Source organism: Scophthalmus maximus, chromosome 3 (assembly GCF_022379125.1).
Source record: "Scophthalmus maximus strain ysfricsl-2021 chromosome 3, ASM2237912v1, whole genome shotgun sequence".
NCBI lineage: Eukaryota > Metazoa > Chordata > Actinopteri > Pleuronectiformes > Scophthalmidae > Scophthalmus > Scophthalmus maximus.
Genome location: NC_061517.1, coordinates 23,238,917 through 23,266,070, shown reverse-complemented (window position 1 = coordinate 23,266,070; position 27,154 = coordinate 23,238,917). Strand labels below are relative to the sequence as shown.

The window sequence follows — 27,154 nt, the reverse complement described above, 5'->3', positions numbered from 1 at the left end:
GGGTGTCGTGTCAGTCAGACGGTATATTTAGTGATGCCCCAACGTGAAACCCCTGTTGTGAAGAGCCGGTGGCTTGGAGGTGACCTCTCCATCCTCTGTCACCGCCGGCAACAGACTGGCGCGCGGCCGCGCGCGCAGAGAAGCTGTCCGTCAAATCACCGCCAACCTGAGACTGACTTCGGCGCGGAGAGTCGGTGGGAGGCGCAGTCATCACCTGCGGCTCGTCCATGCGCGGCTTCATCTTGCCTCTCGTCATCGCTCGGCGGAGTCTTGACTGCAAGCTGCGGGTCGAGGAGCATCTGCAACCACGAGGGGTGAGTCATGTTTCATCCTTCACATGCATCCATCTGCGTCGTGTAACACCGTGTCGGCTCGATGAGCTTTGTCTCGTCTTGTTTCTGCGACAGGAAAGGAAAAGAAAAGAGATGTTGGCAGTGTATCAAAGACTGGTCTGAACTTTAAAAAAAAAAAAATTATTATTAGGCTTCCAGCAGCTTTAACTGAGTCCCTTTTTCCCCCCATTTCTTCTTTCTTTTTTCTAAGCAAAACTGTAAAAATATTGGCCCCTATAAGTATTTTGTGTATTTTCTACTTCTACTTCAGTTTCTTGTTTATTGTAGTGTTTACAGTGTAAAAATCTAAATGATTGGACATCCTTTTCATTGACACAACACCACAAAGATGTCTGAGACAAAAAATGTATTGGTTTTCATCGTTTCCCTGGTTGGAAAGTACACTGCCTCTTACATGTAATACTTCATTGATCATCTTGATTCATCTATTTGGAAATAATTATGATGGGGTAAAGAGCTCACAGCATAGTGTGAGTGTCATGGAAATGATAATTAAACATGCATTTTAGTGATTATTTACCCCAATACAAAGAAACATGGATTAATGCATGTTTAAAACAAAAGTACAAATCGACCCCTATTTGATATTTGAATGTGCAACAAAAAATGAAATGGATTATTAATCAACGAATAAATAATTAAAATTACAAAAGGGGTTTATGAAAACAACAGGGGTCGGTTGCACCAACTGGTCGTCAGCTGCATCTGCCACATTCTTTTTTTTTCCAATTTTGATGCCAGAAAGAGACTCAGAGATTTTAACCTCATTTTTCACTGTCTTAAAATGTCAAACACTGATATATCAAGGAGTTTATTGGACATTGCACAGGTTGAGACACGCTGATTGTCTCCTTCCCATATGCATATCATACATCTATATGGCAATGCCACATAAAGGCCACGCTTGTTTTTTTGCACGCTGCTGTTTGAGAAATGGGAGCATTGTTCTTTGATATTTGGCATTTGAACACCACTTACATATGATATTAACAGCAATTTGGATCCAGATGAGGATAACAACATGTGTCAGCTGGGATGTTATCACACAGAATGAATTGAAATAAGTGGTTGAAGCGACAGTGTCCTTGGGAAGGTGGGAACCAGTGGAAGCTGCACGGCAGAAATCTGTACAAGGGGGACAGCACATTAGGGAAATCGTGGGGATCACAAAGGAGACAATAACTCAGACTTAAGATAAAGTGCATACGGCCCAGAAGAATTACCACTTGTGCAGATGTATAATCTGGTGCAGAATACTGCCAGTGACGGTTGCTGGGGCCATGCCCACCAGGACGACCAGTCCCCACACACGGATTTGGATAAAAATACATTTCATTTATAGAGCACTTTTAATTGCTAATGGCAATCTCAAAGTGCTACAGAGTAAAAACAAGATCAAAATAAAAAATTTAGGCGAATGCTTGTTTAAAAAGAAAGGTTTTCTGGCCCTTCTTGAAAGAGAGAGTGCTTTGTGGAGCCCTCAGGTGGTCTGGGAGGAAATTCCACAGGCGAGAAGCGGCCGAGCAGAAGCCTCGATCCCCCATGGTGCGCAGGCTGGTCCTGGAGGGGTGAAGGGTGAAGGTTTTGTTTCCGGGGCGGTGGTTGGGCGAGAGGGTTTGTGGTGAGAGTAGATCTTTCAGGTAGGGAGGGACATTGCCATGGATGCACTGATGGGTGAGTAGGGAGATTTTGTATTCAATCCTGAACGGACAGGCGGCCAGTGGAGTGAGTGAAGGACGGGCGTGATGTGATCATATTTTCGTATCCTCATTAGGATCCTTGAGGTGCTGTTTTGGACGTATTGAAGCTTTTGAATGCTCTTGCCGGGGGTCCCGATGAGGAGAGCGTTGCAGTGGTCCAGCCTTGAGGAGACAACGTTTTTCAGCATCTGACAGACAGTTGTCTGTCAGTGTGGGGCGTAGCTTGGCATTGTTCCTGAGGTGATACAAGGAGGTCCATTTTTTTATACAGTCTATGGCATAAAGCGGAGGAGAGATGAGGAGCAAGCTACAGAGGTCTTCTTTCTAACTCCACAACCTCAAATCTTTTTCATCCTCAGATTCTCATTTTCAGAAATTTGTTTGATGCCTTATTTATCAATAAGCAAAACTGAAATCAGCGCAGTGTTCATATGACCAGGAATGGATTTTTTTTTTTAAATCTCACCTGTACGGTGGCCCTGAGAGCTCACAGCACTTCAACTTAAGAAAACACATGCAAATAGACAAAACACAAGCAAATTAAGAAAACATCTCCATCAATTTGACAACACATGCGCAGCATTTTGAAAACGCGCTGCAAAGACCGCAACACAACGGAAGTGTTTCCAGAGGACACTTAAAAGTGATGCACACGTCTGGACACGCTTGTTGTTGACGCGTATTTTGACTCTCAGCGCTATTAAAGGTTGAGTAGGTGATTTCGACAATCGCCGGAAAATCCGACTCGCTTCCTTGTCCCAAGCCCCTCCCCCCTCAACACACGAACGCGCACCGCTGCCCGAGTCTGAGTCTGAGTGCATCGGAGGAGGAAGACACGAGCGGAGCACAACATGCCAACTGACGGCTCGTGGCTCATTCAATGGTAAGAAAACACCGGACATTATCTCACTATAAGCGCAAACAATGAACGTGGCTATTGTCGGTGGGCACATTTGTCAAGCTAACTCAGACTGAGTTTACTCCAGACTCTGTTCAATGTATCGAATCATACATGGAATTATTTATCATGTAACTAATCTAATCATGTGTTACTGTACAGGCCCGAACTCGAGGACTGAACTTGGAGCAGTGACGGGACACGAGCCTGCTGCTTCACGTACTACACCTCACAGCAGCAGATGCTCCTCCACCGGGCCGTCCCGTTGCAGGTCAACCTACTTGTGCCTGCCACAACTGCCCTTAGACGTGGAAAGAAAGTGCTGTGGGCAACTTCATGACTCCCCTGTCCAGGCTGCCACATATGGAGGTTTACATTTTGCACACAGTATTTTGTGCAATACCAATGTTTATTTATGTTCTGCGTAACCTGCTCTATATTGCTGGAATAAAAATATTTTAAATTTTCAAGGCCTTTTCCTTATACTCTCAGCATAAACAAACCAACCATTACATTTACCTCTTTACAAGCTGCACAAATAATTAGAACACAATGTGTCATGACACCTGTTTATTTTTTTGGAACATCATACAATATATATATTAGAATATTAGCATAAACAACATATGTACAACAATGAAGGAACTGTCTGCACAGGGTTTCCTAGCTCTTGTGTCAAAGCAGGTCTGTCGGCAGACGGGTCAGGCTGTGCTGTTGTCGACTCTTTAGGAAGTGGCCCTGTAGAAGAATGTCACAATAATAGATCAACATTAGTGTAAAAGACTGACAACACTACAGCGGCATTATCTGCAATGACAAACACAGTTTTCTGTGTCACCTTTTGTGGTAGCCAAGTATAATTGATTTTGTGATTTTTTTGGTGGACCAGCCACTCTTTCATATATATATTTGTGTTATGACTTTGTTTAGATTAATATTGAAGATCATAATAGTGACGATGTATCTAATAATAGTTCTGAGGTTCAGAATCTGTAAAAAAAAAATAAAAAAATTAAACAACCCACTTGGCATAAATGTTTACACTTTGGAATTTTTTACAACATTGCCATATGGATTTTAAAGTAGCTTTTGTACACAAGAAAGTTACCACTTCATGCTCAACCTACTGTATCATGAGCCGACTCACCTGGTCCTCTGCTGACCTGCTTCTCTCGCTGCGGACGGGGATCGCCTGGTCTCAGTGCTCTGGTCCGTGGCAGACAACCTAGCTGGTATAAGAGAGAGGAGGTCAACTTAGTGAAATGATCTCACATTACCGAACATTGAACAGCACTTTTCATTTCATGTCCTGCCCCTTCGTCCTGACCGTAGTCTGGGAGCAGGGAGACTCTGCATCGCTCCGGGACCGACCTACCTACCTATCTACCTACCTACCTACCTACACACACACACACACGCACGCGCACGCACACACACGCACACACACACACACCCACCCGCACGCACGCACACCCACCCGCACGCACGCACGCACACACACGCACGCACACACCCACGCACGCACGCGCGCTAACGTAGCGTTAGCAAACTTAGCTAGTGTCCTCCAGCGAAGCTAACTGTGCGCTGGCTGACACACACACACAAGCTTCCCCACAGCTCTGTTGGCTACACAGTTCGAGAACATAAACTGCTTTCAACCGAATGAAGCAGGACATTACCTGTCGCCCTCTTCTCCTCCCGGAGTTGACGCCAGCGGGGAAGAGCCACACGATGTTCACTCCTCCTGTGGTCTCCAACCTCTTTGTGTCCGTAGCCGTCTCCACTGCTCTGTCTGCTGCGACCGGAAGTTGTTGTATACCCTTTCTATGTCGTTCTGCAACTCTTTTTTCTTCTTCTTTGGTTCAGTGCAGCAACTCGTCTGCCAGACTGTATGTAAACAGGCTGTGAGTCAAAATCCGCGTCAACAACAAGCGTTTCCTTCTTCTTCTTCTTCTTCTTCTACTTCTTCTACTTCTTCTTCTTCTTTTTTTTTTTTGTGGCGGGTGGCAACCAGCGTTATGGTGCATTACCGCCACCTACTGTGTTGGAGTGTGAGCCAGAGTTTTCTACCCAAAACCAAACCAAAAACAAACAGAACAAAACCAAAACCAAATTTAAAAAAATAAAAATATGTCTATTGAATGAATAAATAATTCAAAAAATTAAATTCTTTGCATAAGTCCTGTCTCCTTCAAATAAGGGAACAGACTTTTTATCCCAATAGAAAATATATTTTTTAAAGTCATCTCTTTAAATCCAAGTCTCCTGATTCCCCTCTGTAATGCTTCGCGCTCTTGTGTGTATTTACGACAGTTTAAATCTACATGCTCTACTGATTCCTCCATGTGACAGTTATCACATAACCCTGACGGATGTTTGCCTATCTAGTTTCCTGCAAGGATTGTAAAAATGTATTATTACATATTCTACCTCTCTTATCCATATATCTACTCTTATATATTTTTGTTCATTTCCAATGCTCACCTCTGTAAATGAAATATCTTCCCTAATAAATGTTGCACATGCTCCTCCTACTCCATACTCCCCATCACATACCCGCCTATTCTAAAATCTAAATTTGGTTTGAACCATGTTTTCTGAACACAAATTACATCTGGTTTACTGGATAAATCATCTACATACTTTTAAAATTCCTGTCCATTGGCCAACAAACTCCTAGCATTCCTTTGTAGCAATAGGACCATTATTACTACTAACCAACCCCCCACGGCTCTCGGCTTGCTTGACCTACTGAGTTCATTCCTCACCTCCTCCCGTGTCAGCCCACCAATATCAAGGTGATGAGCTGCTGCCTTTACTATTATTTGAATTCGCTCTGTTTTTGATTTAACCTCCATTGTAGCGTTCACTACCCCTGCAATGAAAATGACAAGCTTTTTTAGGTCGATTTTTTCGTTCCCCTCATTTGTCTGAACTGGTTCTGTTGTGGGTTGTTTTACTAGTCTTCTCCTCTCGTCCACTCCTCCCCCCCTGACTCACCATCTTCACAGCCTGTGCATACGTTATCTTACTCTGAACTCTTACCTGCTGTATTTCCATTTCTCTTTTCATTACCTCACATCCCCCATAAGCCACACTGTGATTTCCACCAAAGCGGCAACATCTTGGTTGCACCTGATTACATTGCCCGTAATCATGTTCCTCACCGCATCTGGCACATCTTCTCTTGGCCTTACATGTCGTAGCTGTAGGACCAAACCTTTGACAGTTGTAACACCTCATTGGTTTTGGTACATACTCTCTAACACTGTAACTCAAAAATCCTAGAGTCACCCTTTGCGGGAGCACTTCCTCCCCAAGCTCAATCACAACTTGCTCACTATCTTTCCTCACTCCCTCTCGAGTTACCTGCAACTGACGAGCATCTTTTATAATTCCTCCTGTTAGGTTTGATTTAATTTCCTCCATAGTCACTCCGACTGGTACCCCCCAAATCAATCTCTTACTCAATGTATTTCCTCTTTCAATACGGCTTGTATTTATCACTTTAAATCGCCCTATCTCTTTTGTCCTCTCAGCCCGCTCTCTCTGCTCCTCATTTCTACAAATAATCAACAAATTACCATCATTCAACACCTTAGCCATATGTATGTCTCCTATCTGGTTCCTCAAAACAGTTGTCAATTTTACCGGATTCATTGAAGAAATTCCCCGCTCCTCGCCGAATCTCAAAATGATTTTAAATTCCACCTCCTCCTGAGTTCTCTTCTCTATTCCTCCCCCATGATCTCCACTACCCTTGATTTTCTTTGGTCTGGCCCCTCCAAAATCATTCCTCTTTTCTCCCTCATTCTCTCGCTTCCTTGGCTCAACTCAATGCTGTCATCGCCATCAATTAGGTCTGACACTCCCCACTCCGGCTCATTCACAACACAGTTGCGCCTACCCGCCACAGCTTTCTTCAGATCTTTAGGTTTCCCCATCGTCGCAGTCTTTTCCGCGCATCCGACCTCCAGTTGACAACCGTGACAACGGAAATTCATCTGTCAGATGTCTCTGATCGTAAAAAGCAAAGTTTTAACCATGGATATCTTGTTTTTAAATATGCCGCTCCTGTCTCCAACAACTTCCGCCTAATCCACCGTCCAACCAACAAGGCAGACGTGGGCATCACTTTTAAGTGTCCTCTGGTAACACTTGTTGTGTTGCAGTCTATTTGCAGCGCTTTTTCTTAATTTGTTGTGTTGCGGTCTTCTATCTGATTTTCTTTGGTTTAATTTTTTTGTTAGTGAGGTCAGTGTGATGCCATCTAGAACGTGTTTTATTTCTATAATGAAACTATAACTTAGTTTCAGTTTCCCCTCCTGCACCGAGAAACTTTGTGTTTGCAATGCAGCCGCAAAAGCCTTTTTTCCTTTTCAAGAAATATGGACTCAGATTTCATTTTTTTTTTCCGATATGAAAGGGATGAGATTTTTAAAGGAAAATAAAAGGACGATGAGCATTTTTTTTAAAAAGCTCAAGAAATGTTTTACTTGCCAAAGGGGGGCCCTGCAAAAAAGGTTTGGGAACCACTGCTGTAAAGCATGAACACCCGTCTTCTTCAAATTACTTTACTGGTAATTTGTTCCAAGAAACAGAACCAGGCTTCTGAGTTCTTGCTGCTGCAATGTTGCTTTTTTGTTTTCTTGTATTACAGGACCAGTGTGTGGGATTATGAGGGATCTCTGTTGTAGAACAATGGAAGAGAAATGGAATATAATATTCATGATTAACTTTTAGCTTGTGTAAAATCGTCTAAAACTAAGAATGGTTGAGTTTTCGTTTCCGAGGAAACGAGCCCTTTATGACATACCTTGGCTTCTGGAGAGGGCCAGACTAGGCACTTTGCGGGCCATGTGCACTTCTGTGACATTCATATTTCACATCTCATGGAAATTGTTTCCAGTATAATCATGTAATTACCTAACAGTCTAGGAATCCTATAGCTATGATTGTGTTTTGCCGCTCTCAATCGAAGCCCTCTCTCTCTCTCTCGGTGGCTCTGGTCTGAATCTGATGAGGCTGTTTCATCTGACAGTCTTTCCTATGCTCCATTCAGACATCAGCTACTTGTCCTTGAGAATTGTCCAAGGAAATCAGTTTTCTATTGTACACTGCATTGATAGTGCTAACAAAGCTTGCTAAGGAGCATCTTCGTCGCAGCTTAATAAACCCATACAACCCCGCCTTGCCATTGCAATGTTTCACTGTACATGTGTCAATTAAGCAGACATCCCTCCAATCTGATTTTATAATAAAAAAAATTACCGAGGAAACTCTCTCGCTTTCTGCGTGCTGTATTTTCACGGATGTTTGTGTTTGCATGTTTTTTTACGATGATAGAAATGTTTTTTGGTGAAAGAAAGAGCTCCACGTGTAATTTCAAAGATGTGCAGAGATCAATATATTCATCCATAGATTGCATTAGTCTGTGCAATATTGACAAAAAAATTATTTGGTAAATGTATAGCACTTTTCAAGCCTTATCGAATCACATGACATTCACCTGTTAACTAATTTGACATTTGCCCATTCACACACGCGCTCACAAACCAAATTTTCTTTCCGTAATGTTGACTTTTGTGCTGTTAGCCTTTCTCCTGCTTGGCGTCCAGACCGTAGTTGGCACACAGGGGAGATCATGTGCGTTTCGCTTTCTCCATGGCCCAAGTGTTGTCTTTGCTCCGGGACTAGCCCCTTTTACTTCCACAACAGCATGGCACATAACACACAGAAACTTCTCCTTTGTCTTGAGACGCTGCGCCATCTATCATCAGACCAGCACTGCAAATTCACTGCTGCAGCCAACTCCGTTTCTCCCGACCCACTCTACCGCACGCACTGCACACACACCTTGCGCACTGTTCGATTCCCGACAGGATACACACCACTCATATTAAAGCGCGATTGATTTTTTTATCGCATATTTGCACGCCACACCGATGACATCCTGTCACCGTGTGGGTCAGTTAAACTCGTGGGAGTGGGTGCCCTGATTCTGGTTCCTGAGCTAGGCAGGCCTCTGCCTGAGGAGGTCTCACACCCAGAAGTAGCAGATGGGGAAGGGGGCGGGGGGGAGCGGGTTTATCTATCAATGTGTGCACCTCTACCTTTGTTCAGTACTAATGGTGTTCAATGCTTGAGCTGCTGACATTTATAAAAAGAGGGAGATCTTAGAAATTTAACCAAACTTGTGGACTGCGATCAGAATATGCCTTACCCTTTCAGTCACTGTAGCTGAAGCAGAGAGGAGCTTTTCAAAGCTGGAGCTCATCAAATCCTGCCTTAGATGACTGTTACGTCACTGTGTACAATAGTAGTGATATAGGATTTGTGCAATTTAGTTTTATTTGTGTGCATTTTGTTAGCAATATGTTATAATTGAATCCGTTAAGTAGTAATATGTATCTTTATTTGTATCTATATACTATATTTTGGGGGTTTTCCTTTATTTTTATATTTATGATTGTATATAATTTTTGTATTTATGATTGTTATGAAGGTATATAAGTGTACATATAGTTCTATAGGCATCGTTCCAAATGTCTCAATGAAAATGACAGCGCCATACAAGCTAGAACCACCACTGATACGATTACATAACTTGTCCATCTGTCCCACAGTCTGTTTCATTTTTTTTTTTATCAAAATAAACTCATTTCATTAATTTTTGTGCATCAGTGACAGTGCCCACGTTAATCAAATAAAAAATCCCTTGTTTGTGAACTATCAATACCTGCTCTGTGCAGCGGTAGATTAGAGTTACTGAGTAATAAGAGTCTCATCACCCGATGAGAGGTGTGGCTCAGACCCTGGTTATGATTGTAAATAATTACTTTTTTTTTTTACATCGCACTTCTACGGTACAGCGTATCAAAGTGGGCAATGACTGATTCTGTGTTTTGCATTCTTGTTCCTGGACGTTTGTCCTAGGCATGTCCAATGACATCATGTAAGATGGTCTAGTTGTTTTGTACTTTGTAAGGGACGCGCCGACAGGACTTTAAACTATAAATATGTCTCTTTTTGCGTTTATTACCATGCAACTGACTAGTAAAAGGGGATGCATGTTTGAACTTATTGGCAATGCTTGCATAGACCCTGGTCTAACATGAATTGGACTGTGTGTGTTTGCATCGTACTTATCTGAATCATGGCTCCTGTCACCTGTAATTTTTTTAAGGCAGGTTGTTGGTTGTCAATCATTGCAATAATGCGTGCGGTACGGTAAATGCCAGAACTCCTTTCTCTCCTCTCAAACTCACTTGACGTGGGGCATGCGGGCCCCGCGTCGGAATCGCTTGGGGACTGGCGAACTGTGGCACTGCGGCGTGCATAGCTGTGCCGCATAATATGAGGCCCCCAGCGCAACATGAGGCACTACGCACAGCGCATGTTCTGCGTTTAGGGAGGGGCGGTCCTGCCTGTCGCCTTTCGTGGAGGACAATGTCTGGACGCCGGCTTTGAGATCCTTCAGTGTATCCACAGGCCCCACCATTCTCAGTCTCTCCTGCTCCGCTCAAAATGGCCAAAACTTTGATAAATTTGTTAGATGCAGGTGGTCAAACTGCAAAAGTGAGTGCTTATCATTTTTTGATGGACAAGGCAGCATCTCAAAAAAATGAAAGACTGAAAAAATAGAAAAGTGGCGTGTAATTTTGGAAAATGGTATTTCAATTTTGAACAGGCAGCTCTGCAACTATTGTCAACGTGGTTAGGTTTGTGAACCTTTTTTTTTTCTACATGGCTTCTGCCAATCTTACTGCCATCTCATGGTCTATCGCTCTTGGGATTATAAAATACAGTGAAACGTGCCATTGATGATGATGTGTCCTATGGTCCATTCAGCAGAGAGAAAAAAGTGGACTATACTTCACATCAGCTACTTGTCCTCGAGAATTGTCCAAGGAAATGAGGCAACAGTCTTTTGTAGGTTACATCTAAATTGTTCTTTTTTCTGCAGACATTCCAGTACTAAACTAAATTAGAAAATGAAAAAGAAAAAGAAATAGACCTGTCCTTATCTCTTTCTGTCTTTTCAATGCCAAAATTCACATAATTATATGTTTTATGTTCTTTGATAAGTAAACATTTAAAATAATTATATAAAAAGCATTAATAATCTTTAGTCTGCCAGGTCCCTCTATAACCCTAATAATTACATTCTTGATGTTTTCCTTCAGAATTTGACATTTCTTACTTCCTGGGGGAGAGATGGAATTAGTCTCAGCATCATGCCTTTAGGGGCTTTATGAATATTAATAAGTGCACAACATCTTGCACAATGTCTATAGGGCCTACCATGGCTCCTACAGACTGTTATTCAAGAAGCCCAGGGCATGTATTTTGATTGAGGCCGGAGATGTTCATAATATGTGAATTGAATTGTTCTGTACTATTTTTTGCTGGTTTTTAGAAGAGTATCTTATGATATTTTCAGTCCTTTTTATTTTAGAGACTCAGTCAATAAGAAAAATCCTTCATGATCATTAGATGTAAAAAGTGGGCAAATACAGTATTTATTAATGTTTGTTTTTGTTTTCCCCAGAAATAGCACAGAGAGCCTCTAAATGAAAACCACCACATTGAACTGACTGGATGATTAGTCTTTTGTCTGAACAGCCTGTCCCTGGAGATAAAAGACTTCTCTTCCTCACTTTGTGTCAGGCATTTATTTCATATTCAGCAGGACGCTATATATCATGAACCATCTCACAAAGACAGTAATCAACTTGAGTACAAGGAGAAGGCAGAACAATGAACAAAGACCAAGACGCTGGCACTGTTCGGACAAATGGGTCTAAATAACCCTCAATCATAGCGTCATCCTACATTTTGTAAGAATAATGAGCTCCCAAAGGTAACACGGTGTGTTATATACCATGTCTTTGTAGCTTAGTCTGCCAAGTGTATGGTGGCCCTGAGAGCTCACAGCATTGCAACTTAAGAAAACACATGCAAATGGACAAAACACAATCAAATTAAGTAAACATCATCAATTTGACAACACATGCGCAGCATTTATAGAACATGCTGCAAAGACCACAACACTGCAACACAACACACACTGCAAATAGACTGCAATGAAACGGAAGTGTTTCCAGAGGACACTTAAAAGTGATGCACATGCCTGTATCATGCGATCACAATGTTAAAATAATCCAAAACACATACTTTTCATCTCATTTTCCAACACTACTGACGGAAAGATAACCTAAATGGCGCTGTGAGTCAAAATCCGCGGCAACAACAAGTGTGTCTGGACGTGTGCATCACTTTAAAGTGTCCTCTGGAAACACTTCCCTTTCAGTCTCCTTATCCTGTCCTGTATCTCTCCCTTTATCATAGCTGATCTTTGATTGATGCAGTCTTTTAATTTTTCTCTGTGAAGAAACAAACAAGGGGTCAATTGGTAATTATGTGCAAACGTTACTCTGACAAATGTTATGGCATCTACATGATAAAAAGAAATTATGAAAGAATGATGTGGATAGTAAGACAGATATTACAGAGCATGGATGGGCAAAGCTGTGTTATCAGGCAAATGCGTTATCCATTAAGAGTAGATTCAAACTAATGAGAACCTGTCCAACACCTGCAAAAGGAACACAATTTGTTATTTGGAATTTCAAACATTTAATAATATAGTTATATGCCATAGTTAAATGTATATTCAAGTCTTGAATTGAAAACGTGGATACTTTTGGATGTTATTGGCACCTATTATGAGTAATCCTGACTTTGTTCTGTTTTGGGGTTTAGAGATAGGACAGGTGCTGGCACTACAAAAAATCATAATATATGTGTTATGTGTTAATGCCTTAAAATGTGTTAAAAGCTGAATATTCTTGATAGTACTATAATGAAAGCAACTACACATGATAAGAGAGTGATATACACCGATCCGCCATTACATCATGACCACTTGCCTCATATTGTGTTGGTCCCCCTTTTGGTCCCCCTAAAACAGCTGTGACTCCACAAGATGCCACTGCCACTATGGAATACTCATTCCATGAAGGGGTGTACTTGGTCTGTGGCAAACCTTCCTGCCACAATACGTCTCCCAACAAACACCAGACAGCAACAGTGCTTTCCAGGGCCACCTTCAGCTGCACCCTCACAATCTGCAACAATATTTAGGTAGGTTGTTCACGTCAAAGTAACATCCACATGATAGGCAGGACCACTGCCTCCACCGGCTTGCCCCTTGCCCACAGTACATCCTGGTGCCATCTCTTCCCCAGGTAAGCCGTCCACATGATTTAAAAGAAAATGTGATTTGTCAGACTAGGCCACATTTTTCTGTTGGTCTGTGGTCCATTTCTGATGCTCACATGTCAATTGTAGGCTGCAAGTCCTGCAGCCGCCACAGTATCGACTCAGACCACAGCCTTTTGCTGCATACCATCCCCCACTCTCTCCCCCCTTCACACTATATACTGTCCTGTCTAATAAAGGCTTAAAAAATGCCCCCTAAAAATCTTTAAAAAAGAAAAGAAACAACTAGTAATGTCGTTCAACAACTGCTTTATTAGCAACCGCCATGTTCACCACGAACACCGCACAACAAGTCACATCCCGTACAACCACAATAAAGGTCTTCCCATCATATTAACAGGAGAAAACACATATGTCACATAAGCTGTTATTACACCAACAGGATATAAACATACATATCATGACTCGCACAATATATATGTAATGTAATGTAAACACTTTTGGTAACTTACCAACCACTCCAGACCAGGAACACCCAACAAGATAGGCGGTTGTAGAGATGATCGGACCTGGTCTTTTAGCCATCACAATGTGACCCTAGTCTAAGTCGCTCACATCCTTATACTTATATACCCATCTTGCCTGTTTCCAACACATCAGCTTTGAGAACTAAATATTCAATTTTTACATGAATCGATTTTGTCCTGAAAAAGAAAATGTGTTCTTCTTACACAACCCTGGCTCTGTACATGGGAAATAAACAATATGGTTTGGCCAGTGTGGTTTGGCCACACAACATTATTCATGCCCTCTGACCTTCGCTACATCCACTTCTTCTCCAAACTCAACATCTCCATAAGGTAACATATTAACTATGCATAATTAACTCATACAACCCCACTTCAAAATCACTGAACTATCCCTTTAAAGGAGCAGTGATAGCGAGAGATGGTAAGTCTGACAGATGCTGGAGATATTTTCTCTCCTGTGAGTTGACATTTCTGAACAATTCTCACCTGTATGCCATCGGGGTTGTTAACAGTATAGCAGACCCCCCGCGGCACTGCTGCCTCGTTAGAATATTAGATCAAATAATACACCCGATAAAAGCAGCCATTCATCACACTGCTTTCAACTGCAAAAAGGGATGTGACTGATGCCTGTCAGCAGAAGCATAGCATCAGTCACCAGCACCACCACAACAGATGTGTATACTGTACGTTAAGAACAGAGTGAAATGTTTGAGGTATAAATGGATTTCGCTCCCCTATATTGGAACAACACACCTTTCTGTAGCTCTGACAGTTGACTAACCTCTCTCCGTGTTGTCTTGATCTAGGACTCTAGCCTTCTTCTCCATGGGGGATATTGCTCCTTATGGCTTATTGTGTTCATCAAGCATCTGATCACTGCTGCTGTAGTGTATAGTATGTAGTGCTGCATTCACATCTTCTAGCAGACTTTCAGAAGGTTCCAGGTATCCAGCTTTGGTTATGATCAAGGTAATCATTGGGGCTTGGAACCCAATCTCAGTGTCGGGTGTATTACATCAATCTCTAGATAAATAGGTTTCTCTTCTGCTGAAGTTGATTTGCAGTAAGGTCACTTTGCTCCTTATCTTTGGCTTCATACTGGCGCTGCAGGGTTTCAAAATGATGAAAGCTATATGCTATTCTATGAAAGGTTTTTGATTCCAACAGTCATTCTCTTTCTGGCTATTGACTGTCTCTGGTTTGCAATTGCAATCTAATTAAAAATCAATATGGTGGGGAGCTGAGAACAGGAGTTAATTTAACTGCAATGCAGACGCAAACATCATTAAATAACTGATATGCAGAACTCAGGAGAGTTGTGAGCAGTGTTGGGGAAGTTACTGAAAATTATCAATGTGATACAATTACAAGTTACAATTTCAAATGTTACTTTACCAATTACTACATAAAAAGAGTAATAAGTTGCTACGGAAAGTTACGCTTGAGTTCTGTTTGACTATATGCTTCATTGCTCTTATTAGCTATTTTATTTTAGTGTTGCTGAACCTATTACATTTTTCTTTCTCATCGACAATAAAAAGTAGTCGTCAGAAAAGTAGTCATAGTCAACAGGTATGGAAAGTGTAACCAATGCAGAATTGCTTTAAACCTGTATTATCTGGAATCACCAGCTTCTATAAAAGTCTAACAGAAAAATTACTCTACTTTTCACTTGATTTATATCATCAGTAAACATTTTCCTGAGGAATTTATGGTCCCAACCACTAGTTGGGACTAATTTTACAATGAATAGTTTTCATCCCTCTTCCCGACTCCTTGTTTGCATTTGCTAATGTACCCATTAGCTCTATAATTAAGTAGTGGAACAATAAAAACACAATTGACATGTTTTACAACACCATAAAATCAGGTGACTGCTACAGTCTGCACCCCATTTCATGGAAGACAAAAGCAATAAGTAATAAGCCTGGGAACAACCTGCATATCGAAAGCTCTGAAGAAAACATTAATGTTAAAAGAGGAAGAAAGACCTAAATACCTGACCTGTCCCAGTCTGCTCACCTCCATACTGGCTCCAGTAAATTTCCACTCACCCCACCTGTGCTCTGATTTGCCAGCCAGCCAGCCACACCCACCTCGTTAGTTCATTCCCCTCACCTGGACTCTCAGCTGTATCTCATCCATAATCAAACCCAGTATATAAGCCTCTCCAGTTCACAGACTCAGCGCTAGATTGTTCTTCGTGGGAGAGACTTTCAAGCGTTTTCCTTTGGACCGATTTCCCGGCCCCGACCTCCCTGCCTCGTCTCTGCCACGGTTAACACCTCGGCCTTCTGCCCCCGACTACGAGCTTTGGCAGTGTGTTTTCTGGAGTCCTGTCTGCCTGTCTTCTCCCCGTACCTGCTCACCGTCGTGAGTTTCCAGCCATCAATGCTATGGGTCGTCTCATCTTAAAGACTCTACGCTGTGTTACACCCCGGTCGTCTGGACTGCTCCTGGGTGCCTGCTGTGCCGCCTGTTTTTTGCTACAAGCTGCCTTTAGCCTGTTTTCCATGCCAACCTGCTGGTCTGCTGAAATAAAGGACATTGCCGACTCTCCCCGTGGGGTACTGCTCTTGGGTTCAATACCCACTCGTAACATGATCAGTAGGAACCCCAACAGACAATAATACAATAGGAGTCAAGTAATATATTTGGTAGATTAGCTGAATATGAGAGCGCAGTAATAAAACTTAGATATCACAAATCTTGCTTTTTAACTATACACGTTCCATGTTAAGTATTATTTAGTCTCACTGTGCAGTAAATTTCACAAAGGAATGCCTTTTTTAACAGTGTGCGTGACTTTCTGATTGTAGGTTGCCGAGCCAAATCCCCATGGTAGGCAGAATTCATGGGAAAGTACAAATTGTTTAATTTTTTTTTTACATGAATATGTCACGATATTGACATATATGTTGACATCTGGTCAAAGATGTGCGTAGGAGGTAGAGTCCAGTAACAGCACACTGATGGTGGTATGAAATAGTGTCTAAGAATGTCATGATAGTGTCGGAGGATGATGTAGTGTCTGTAACATTGTCCAAAAATAAGCTAATGTCCAAAGATGTTGAGATCCCTATGGTTTAAGATGTCATGCAAAGTGCTAGAACTGTAAAGGGTATAAGAAGGACGACAAATGTTGTATAGGTTAGTTGCTTCCCTGGACAGAAAATATTGGGTACTTCAATCCACATCGTATAAACCCCGCCCATTATTAGATAGTCAGTTGTGATTGGACCGGCGAGTATTCTGCTGGGGGTAAACACTTTCCAACGGAGGGGATCCAGGCTATGGAAAACAGAGGCTGAGGAAAATGACAAAGCTGTTATTCAATGAAATCTATAAATGAACAAGACACGACTTGAAGGTAACTTGAAGTTCAGTTAAAGACTAAAGTAATTTGCAGCATTTATTGAAAGCAGGGCAGTAAGCATCTTATGCTGACTCTAGTAGTAGCAGCCTGTTTCCTTAAATAGCAAAGATGCAGAGAAATAGATTTTAGTTGCATGAAAGCACTAAGCCCCTTGGTAACTGTTGCTACGCCTGTTAGATTTTCTATTTTTTCCTGGCACCTGTATTTCACTGTAATAACTGCAGATTTACTGCAATCACATGCCCTTTGCAGTGGTTCTTTGAGTTTTTCATCTGAAATTTAAACAGTTGCTGGATTTTCATTTTCTCTTTTTGTAATTTCCTGTTTCTGTTTACTTCATTCCTTACACTGTCGGTCATTTCAAACTCAACACTCAGCCTGAACAGTACATATATCTTGTCCGACAGACCTACTGTCCTTAATTACAGTTGCTAAGCTACGATTAGACTATCATGGTGTAGGGGTGCAGTTTAGTGAACGGTTTTGGCAGAGCACAGATTGTCCAAACGTGACCTCCTCACTGAATCATTTGGTATTTACAAAATATTGTGAGATACTTTGACAAAGATACAAATCAGGTGATGTTATAGTTTGCAATCTCTTCTCTTTCACTGTTTCACAGTGTTGTGTCATGGAGATTCTGGACAACATGGGTGAGGAAGGATTGGAGTTGGAGGGATCGGCCACCACAGCACCCCTTTCCAACACCAGCCTAGATGGTGCCACCAATATTACCAACATTACTTTCTCCCCCTACTATCAGCACTCTCTGTATGTGGCTGCCAGCTACATCCTGGCCTACTTCTTCATCTTTCTGCTGTGTATGGTTGGAAACTGCCTGGTGTGTCTGATTGTAATGGAAAACCGTCGTATGCGCACAGTCACCAACCTCTTCATCCTCAACCTTGCTATTAGTGACCTGCTGGTGGGCATCTTCTGCATCCCTACAACACTGGTGGACAACCTCGTCACAGGTAAATAAACTGTCACAAGTCCTCATTTCTGCCATGACCCCTTGCTGTCTCGTTGGATATCTCAGTGCCCTGCGGTTCAGTCAGCCTGTTTACATTATGTCATTACTTGATATAGAGAATTGTGATTGCCTTGGTGCATGTGACTGTGTACACTAACAACTTGACTATAAACTATCAAAGGATAAATTAAAGTTGATATTCTATAATGTTCCTACTTTCAGCAAATCCCGGTTAAATACCAAAACACAACCGAATTGATTCTACTAGAATTACCTTTGTAGTCAAAGCAGAGTTCGTCCCTCTGTGTCTTGATACAAACAGACTGTTTGAGTCACACCAATGCACTGTAGCTTGTGTGGTGTCAGTCCAACATACTGCTCAGTTCACTGCTCTAAGTACACACCTGCATCAAATCCAAAATAGTCCCCAACAAATACACTTACTCCAATTTCATCAATGTTTATTTAAAATGACATGAAAATAATGGGGGTATTCTATTTATGTATATGCGTGTGGTAACGTATTTTCAGCGGGGGGGGGGGCTGCCCCATATAGGCGTGTATGTCAAAACAGCAATTGACAGATGTGATGAAGATCTTCTTTAAATGTGAACTTTGCTAGGGAATAATGTTACAGTGAAATACAGTGCAGTACGAACCCGCGAGGTGTGGCTTACAGAGCTCAAATTCTTCTTCAGTTGTGTTATCTTCTGTGTTATTTTTGTTCACTCATACAAAAACCTCTGGTGGTGACACCATGGGTAAAAAGGGTGGATGGGTTTATGGCAACCCCTCTCCGACAGGCATTTGTGTAAATGCCACTGGTTAACTTTCAGTACGAAAGCTGCGGTTTGCTCCCTGAACTGCAATGACTATTAATGCATCTGGAGCACTAGCCATTGCTGCAGAGGCCTGTTGGGCTGCAGTTCAATGTTATTTTTCTCCTGTGTCCTCGTTAACTACAGTATTCTTTGACTGTGGCTTTCAAGGCTTCTTCAAAGAGGTTTTTCACAAGTAATAATTATATTTCATTTATTTTTCAACTTTCCAACTATGTTGCTCTGTTCTAACATTCTAGACACAACTGTAAATTAGTTTTGTTTCTTTATTTTAAGGTTATTTGGTTTTTAAATTTAAGGTTTAAGGCTACAGTGTGGAATATTTAGAAGAATGTATTCACAGACATTGAATATATTGTCCATAACTATATGTTTATGTATGTATAATCACCTGCAACAAAGAACAATGTTTTTTCGTGAACTTTGAAGGAGTTAAATATAGTTAAATGAGGTGGACCCGACCTCCGTGTAAGTCGCCAAGTTGGCTAAGTCGTGTTGTGCTGCGTTCCACTGCAACTCGGCAGGTCGGAAAAAAAAAATCACCACCCCGACTTGCGGGGTCCAAGTTCCGAGGTATAATCGAACTCAGCATTAAAAACTGTCGCAGAAAATAGTCAAGAATATGCGTTGAATTTCCAGCGCTGCCGGAAACCTGAAATGGAATTAGTGGTGCGCCACCATAAAATGTCCCTGCCGAGTGCTCAGTTGGTTGCGGTTTGCAACTTTAACACCAAATGCTGCCAGAAAAGTACAAAAATTACACACTGGGGCTTTGAAGTTATACCTACGCTAATGGACATGTTTGATTTATTTCCTGCTACCTCACAGTAGTGGTTAGTGGTGTTGCCTGCAAGAAGGTTCTTGGTTCGCATCCTGGTTCAAACCAACAAGGGCCTTTCAGTGTGGAGTTTGCGTGTTCTCTCTGTGTATGCGTGGGTTCTCTCCGGGTACTCCTGCTTCCTCCCACAGTCCAAAGACATGCAGATTGGGGTTGGTCTAAAGGGATACTCTAAATGGACCATATGTGAGTGTGAATGATTGTTTGTCTCTGTATGGCCTGTGATGGGCTGGCTCCTTGTCCGGGGTAACGACCAGCCTAGGTACACCTAAAAGTTGCTCTCCCTTTTCCCAGCTCCCAGAGATGACCATGTACACAGATATTTATTTGCAAAAATGTAGTCAATCTACAATACGAAGTCTAACAGAACACTACAGCATGGTCAGTCTGGAAGTCAGGAAGAGCAGACAGAGCTTCACCATCAGCAGGCCTCCTTCTAAATCCTGCCTGGTTAGCTCCAGGCCAATCACCATCCTCCCAGGACCACCTGTAAAGTAAACATAAGCGATGTCTCTGATGTGTCTCTCGAATGGTTATTGTTCCGGTCGCAGCCAGTCAAAGAAAATAAACCCTGTGTAACGAATGGCTTAAAGTCATAATCAACGTCTTTTGGCAGTTCAGTGAGCTGTTCATGCTGCCTAACGACCGTCTCAGACTGAATCAATGCCAACGCAGAGGGACTTTTACTCTTGGCCTGTTCCTTTGGCTTTAACACAGGGCAGAATGCGATGAGGTGACCAGGTTCATGACAGTAGAAACCCTGTCGGTTTTCACCGGCGGCAGAATTATTGCGCCTGAACAATCTAGGTGATCTGTTTTTACTTTCTGCAGAAACTGGGGAGTTGCGGCGCACCGAAGTAAAAAAAACACATTTTTAGGAGTTGACGCAAACTCATCAGAAAGAAGCACAGCCTCGGCAAGAGACGCAACTTTTGGCTCATTTAAATAAGTGACCATGCGCTCTGGCAGACACTTCTTAAAATCCTCTAAGAGCACTAGCTCCTGCAGCTTGGCAAAATCGCTCACTTTGCTGGACTGACACCACTTATCAAACAGTATCCCTTTCTCACTCGCAAACTCCACATAAGTCTGGCTGACATTTTTTTAGACACAATCGGAATTTTTGTCTGTAAGCCTCGGGCACGAGCTCATATGCCATCAGCACAGTCATCTTAACGATGTCGTGATTTAAGCTCTGTTTTACGGTGAGGCCGGCCCGAACCTCCAGAGCTTTACCCACCAATTTGCACCGAAGCAACAGGGACCAAGCATCTTTCGGCCAACTCAAAGCAGCAACTATCCTCTCAAAAGCACAAAATACGAGTCTACCTCGGACTCTCTAAAAGGTGGAACCAGAGCAATGTGTCTGCTCACGTCGAAACTTTTTCTTTCTTCAGTTTTAACGCCACTTCAGTGGCAAACGTATTAGCGATAAGCATTGAATCAACTTTTCTACTTTTGCGTAGCTTCGGTAAAGTGGGATTTCTAGAAAATGATGCCAAATCAAACTCCATTGTGCCTCTTTAACTCAAACTTGCCAACCAGAATAATGTGATGGAAAAAAGTGCCAATATACGCACCAGCGTACGACGGACAAGCGTCGTACGCCACCACCAGCAGCAACCTGGGCGCACAGGTTGCTCTCCTTTTTCCCAACTCCCAGAGACGACCATGTACACAGATTTTGCAGTCCAAAAATAAAAGATATCTTTGCTAAATGGTATTTTGTCGTCAGGGTGAGCACAACCAAAACAACAAACCAAGTCCTTTTAATGATACTAAATTTCCTATCAAACAAAAACAGCACAAAAGAAAATACAAGATTCTTACCTGCCTCGAAAACAGGAGAAAACGATCACAAAACAAAATGGCTACTCACCCCTGCATCACCAGGACTGCTCGATTCACACGGTTATATAAACAATATGTCTGACAATCTAACAACAATTCATTCAATCTACAATACGATGTCTAACAGAACACTACAGCACAGCATGGTCAGTCCGGAAGTGCAGAGAGAGCGTCACCATCAGCAGGCCTCCTTTTAAATCCTGCCTGATTAGCAACAGGCCAATCACCATCCTCCCAGGACCACCTGAAAAGTAAACATAACGGGAGCAGCACGCCCCTCTGGCAGGGAGGGTAAACGACACAAATATACACACACACACACACACATATGACTCAGGGTCATAACACCCCGGTTCGAACCAACCCGGGCCTTCCTGTGTTGAGTCTGCATGTTCTCCCTGTGTATGCTCGAAATTGACCATATGTGAGTGTGAATGACTGTTTGTCTCTGTATGCCCTGTGATGGGCTGGCGACCTGTCCGGGGTGAGCCCCCCCCCCCCCCCCCCCCCCCCCCATGGCCCAATGTCAGCTGGGATTGGCTACAGCCCGCCGGAGACCCTTAAAGGATTAAGTGGTATAGATAATGGATGGATGGATGATTTGGAAAGAAGGAACTAGAAGGGCGCTCAGAGAGTGCATACCGCCGCCTTCTTGCCATCCTTCTTAAAGAAAGTGAAAAAAAAATCCTGCATCCGGCCATTTATCCGAATCTACTCTAAAATTTAATAGGTAATGCCCCACCCCTACACAAAATTCCATAGAAATTGGTGGTGTAGTTTTTGCATAATCATTCTAATTAAAGAGCAAAAGCCAATGAAAACATCACTTCCTTGGTGGAGGTCATGATTATCCTTCTTCCTACCACCTCTCCACTTATCAATTTATCTTGCACTCTTAGGCAATCCTTAATTGGAGGATTGTTCTGTTGTTGCTTCATTTTTTCTTTGTTTTCACAAACAATACAAACAATGCAGGTCTCAGTCCTTCATCAGTGTGTGGAACAGCACTAATGATTTCATAGCATTACTGGAGGTGTTGGTACTCATACATTTCAATTCCCTCCACAAAGAAAAAACAAAACATTGAGCCCCAGTAGGCCACATCAGGCACAGGTGCTGTCTATTCATACGTTTTGGCTCCCATAGCTCATTTAAAGTGAAATTAACAAAAGATAGACATCAGAGAGGCTATGAATCAAGGAAATAAACTAGAACGGCAAGAGTGCATACCTCCGCTAAAGGCAAACTTTCCCCTTTAATTAAATCAAGTCGCACCACATTGCACACACACACAGATATCGTGCCAGTAAATATGCCTTTTTTTTTAAATAAATAAAGATCCATGCATTTTTCCCTGGAAATTTGGTAAAAATGTCATAAAACACCTTTTCTCGAAATGTTAAAGGAGAAGAAAGTTCCTGGATCCACCCATTTTCTGGACCTGATAACTTATTCTTTCTTGGCCCAAGTCATCCTCCCTCCAAATTCCACTCAGTAGTGTGTGTGTAATCCTGCTGACAAATAAAGAAGCTGTTGACACAGGCTCCAGTACCTCCCATGCCCAGGAGATGAAGCCGATGCAAGTGGCAAAGACGTGTTTATCCACTTGTATGAAGGATAAAGGCATATCTGTGCTGGAGAGTGTCCGATCCCGGTCACTTCCTCACTCGCCTTTCTCCATCAAAAAACCTGATTAAATAAAAAACTCTCAGCTCTGACTTCAAATTTATTGCTTTTTGAGTTTTGAGACTGTCCCTGTTGTCGCCTTCATAGATTCAGTAGCTGAAGGTCACTCGTTTGGACTGTGAAATAGACAAACACTGTGAATTTCCTCTGTAAGAAGGCCTGGTTGGTCTGAAATCATCTTGGGGAGTGTTGAAAAGTCCATCCAATGAATGTCCATGTTGTTCAAAAAACCTCAAGGGGCACAACATGCACAAGTGGTTCCACGTTCTGGCTGAGGAAATGGTTACTGGGCTACATTTATCTACAAAACGGACGTTCAGCCTTTCATTCATGCGTTACAGGCAGTGAGAGCAAATCTGGACGGAAAAAAACATGAGCAAAAGACGGTTACTCGGTGACTCCAGCCCCAGATTCTGTCCCCTCACAAAAACATGACTCCCTGTTGTTAAAAAACGTCATATGTCATTCTGAGGGAGACCACAGAAATCAGGATAGTTGGTGCTCCGACATGGCCAGTGTCCCGCAGCCAGAACGAGAACCTACAAAAACACCGACAGAGAAAACAAGCATAGTTGCTCCTTGGCTGCACATATAAATATTAACGAGTCCAACTGGTCAACAGTACCTCCCAGAGGCCAGTGTCTTGCTCCAAAGACACGAAGGGGAAACTATTGAGCACATCATTCAAGGCTACATACAGTAGGGTCGAGCTAAGGCGTCAGACTGTCAAACTTTGGGCCAGTTTTACAGTTTTGTGCAGCTCAGAGGGCTTTAAATTTTGACACAGTCCCGATGCCCTTTAATACAGATACGAGGTCCTGGTTTACACTGGCTTCTCGCTGTAGCAGATTTCAGGGACAGGAACATTTGCATCCTCGACTCAATCCACCGTTCTAAAATGGCAAAAATTGCTCAACTCTCATGGAAGTTGTGGCGTGATCGTACACACTAGCCCCAAGATGGAGATACCCGTGCGGTCGGCAGCAGCTCACCATTAGGGCCAGTTGACAGCCATAATGACAGGTTGTTGATTGGCTCAGACGATGCTGGTGGGATCCAGCCCCCCTGCCCTGTTTCCTCTGTATGTGTGCTCTGTGTGGACGTGTATGAGTGTGTGTGGATGTGTGTCCTTCTAATAAGCAGCTCATTTCCGTCACCTGTGGAGGCAGCCACGGGAAGCATATTGACGTGGACCTGACAGGCGCTGGATTATTATAAAACTGGTAGCTCAAATGAAGCACGGCCCACAGTAGCCTGCGAACTTAAATTGCCGGCAAAAACCCAGCTACCGCCTCGTAGCCTTCTCTCTGAGGAACGCTACCGTGTGTCGAATAGCAACCGCCGTGCACTGTGCGCAGGCAGCCAGGAGCGACTACTTTTTGTATTTGTTAGATAAATGCTTTTTCGACGAAATTTAAAAAAAAAAAAATTGTAGTGTGTCTATTACTTTCATTGCGCCCTACTGTACTTGTAACCGAATTTCTTCATATCTGCTATCAAAAAAAATTCAATAATAAAGAAAACATACTCATAGTGTTTGGGTTGATATGACCCGAAGTAACATCTGATGGAGAACAAGCTCTATGGGCTTCGAAATATATATATATATATATATATATATATGTTTAATTTAAATTAACATTCATGATTGATCACTGGATTAAATTTGGGAATTTTTTGAATGTATATGAAAAGACATTTGAGAGAAATTTGGTGATTATTAATCGCTGCTTTGGCACATTAAGTCACATTAAGACCTTTCCTTTTAATGGGATTCTATTGGGAAAATGCTGCAATGTATGGCATGCATGGCACTTGGGTGAGTGAGTGAGTGAGTGAGTGAGTGGGTGTGTTTGTGTGTGCGTGCACCGCACATCGACTCCTGCCGTTATCTCTCTCTCTCTCTCTTCTACCGCTGTCAACATGCCTGAGAATGTTTTCACCTGTACTTAGAGCTGTCCACTTGTGATCGGATCACTCAGGACAGATGTTACTGCCAGGTGAAAACAGGGTCCATTAATGAATATTTAAAAATTGTATTTAAGAACATCCCTAGACTGCCTACAAGTTTTTCCTGCTGCATTATAATTACTCTGTTAAGGCTACTGTTAAGGCTTAATAAAAATGAGTGCAAATATTTCAATGCATTACCACTGAGAAGTCTATCTTGGGTAGCACCATTCAGCATTTGTCTTTTTTTTTCTACAGGCTGGCCCTTTTCCAACATTGTGTGCAAGATGAGTGGCTTTGTGCAGGGTGTGTCTGTTGCTGCATCTGTCTTCACCCTAGTGGCCATTGCTGTGGAAAGGTAAGTGAATGCCCCGTCTGATACTTAACATCTATTAGAATTGTTGCTGTTTGTAGCAATACTTTATCTTATGTACAACAGGTTTCGCTGTATAGTGTACCCTCTACAACCCAAGCCAGCTGCACTTGTTGCCCAGGCGGCCATCGTCTTTATCTGGGTGCTGGCAGTGGTGATCATGTGTCCCGCTGCAATGGCCCTGACTGTGGAGAAGTTTCCTTCCCACTACATGGTGTACAATGATGACTTCAACCACACACTCCCCGTGTACACCTGCTATGAAAACTTTGATAACCCACGGATGAGAAAGGTCTACACGGCAGTTCTGTTTGCTCACATCTACCTGGTGCCCCTCACTGTCATTACCCTGATGTATGGAAGTATCGGAGTCAAGCTGTGTTCCACTGTGGTTGCAAACAGAGAGCCGCAGCTCGGCAATGCAGTCCAGGTGGGAGTCAGAAGGGGGGGTCAGCCAATGATATCACAGAAAAAGATCAAGGTGATAAAAATGCTCACCCTGGTGGCTTTGCTATTCATGCTGTCCTGGTTGCCCCTCTGGACCCTAATGATGATGACAGACTATGCAGGCTTGGACAGGGACCAGCTGGACCTTCTGACCAGCTACATCTTCCCCTTCGCCCACTGGCTTGCCTTCTCCAACTCCAGCATCAACCCCATCATCTACGGCTACTACAATGAAAACTTCCGGAGGGGCTTCCAGGCAGTGTGCAAGTCCAGGCCCCTCTGTTGCCTTGAGCAGTGTCAGCTGCTGATGAGGGTTTTCAGGTGGGGCAGGAAAGGAAGGTCTGCGCTGGCACCTTGTGGGGGTACTGACTTCAGAGATGCCACTAGCAAGACAAAGGTCATGGGGCTGAGAAATCGAGTCCATAATGAGGACAAGGTGAATGACCCAGCAGAGGTGAACAGGAGCGCAAGGGTGGGTTGTGCGATGGTCCGCTCAGAGAGAAGTCTTTCAAATCAAGATTTAGAAATGGCACCGTTACCCAAGAAGGGCAGTAATGGTGAAGAGTCAGAGAGGGTTAGTTCTCTGGCAGTTTCAGTGTATCAGGCGTGGGATAACTAAATCCTACGCCTTCACAGAAATCAACCACATAAAGCTAAGATATTTTGCATCGTAGTCCCAAGATAAAACTGCGATTTATCCGATTTTGCAAGTGTAATGTGGTCCCTGTTTGGAATGATGGTTGCACATTGCAATCCTAGTTCTTGGCAGCGCCTCATCTTTGATCCCAGGCTCAGCCAGTCAGGAACAGCACAGAGGGCACAGCTGGAGCTGCCACCCTGAACCTTGAGGTTGAAGTAGTCTGACCCAATGTATCCATAGGTTAGCATAACATTGATTTAACGCAACAATTAAAAGCATTTTTGACAACAGATTTTACATATCAGCATGTTCAAGAGCTTCAAGAGCCAATTTCAGATTGGAAGATCCACCTCTCCAACATATATGATTAAAGTAAGTATTTGTCTATATAACAACACCATCTTATTATACATAATCAAGTAAGGCAAGTATGACTGTATCTGCCAGAAATTCTAATATGATCATGTTGTTTG

At 42.7% G+C, this 27,154-nt stretch overlaps 1 protein-coding gene and 1 long non-coding RNA gene across 2 annotated transcripts; one reads left to right on the top strand and one right to left on the bottom strand.

The window, feature by feature from the left end:
• npffr1l2 (neuropeptide FF receptor 1 like 2) lies at positions 1-26,852 on the top strand. Its single transcript, XM_035639939.2, has 4 exons — positions 1-314; positions 17,707-18,058; positions 25,480-25,579; positions 25,661-26,852. The coding sequence occupies exons 1-4, from the start codon at positions 228-230 to the stop codon at positions 26,658-26,660; spliced, it is 1,539 nt and encodes a 512-aa protein (XP_035495832.1). The 5' UTR covers positions 1-227; the 3' UTR covers positions 26,661-26,852.
• On the bottom strand, positions 3,542-4,922 carry LOC118313941. Its single transcript, XR_004794547.2, has 3 exons — positions 4,631-4,922; positions 4,099-4,180; positions 3,542-3,689 (listed from the first exon to the last, which is right to left on the bottom strand). It is a non-coding gene; the product is annotated as an uncharacterized LOC118313941 (long non-coding RNA).
• Positions 26,853-27,154: the final 302 nt, after the last annotated feature.

What these genes read in the sequence shown, in the direction of transcription:
- npffr1l2 (XM_035639939.2), top strand. Translation starts at nt 228, where the DNA reads ATGCGCGGCTTCATCTTGCCTCTCGTCATCGCTCGGCGGAGTCTTGAC. An exon ending in GGTGGACAACCTCGTCACAG is followed by an intron (nt 18,059 to 25,479) that starts GTAAATAAACTG and finishes TTTTTTCTACAG; the next exon opens with GCTGGCCCTTTTCCAACATT. An exon ending in GTGGCCATTGCTGTGGAAAG is followed by an intron (nt 25,580 to 25,660) that starts GTAAGTGAATGC and finishes TATGTACAACAG; the next exon opens with GTTTCGCTGTATAGTGTACC.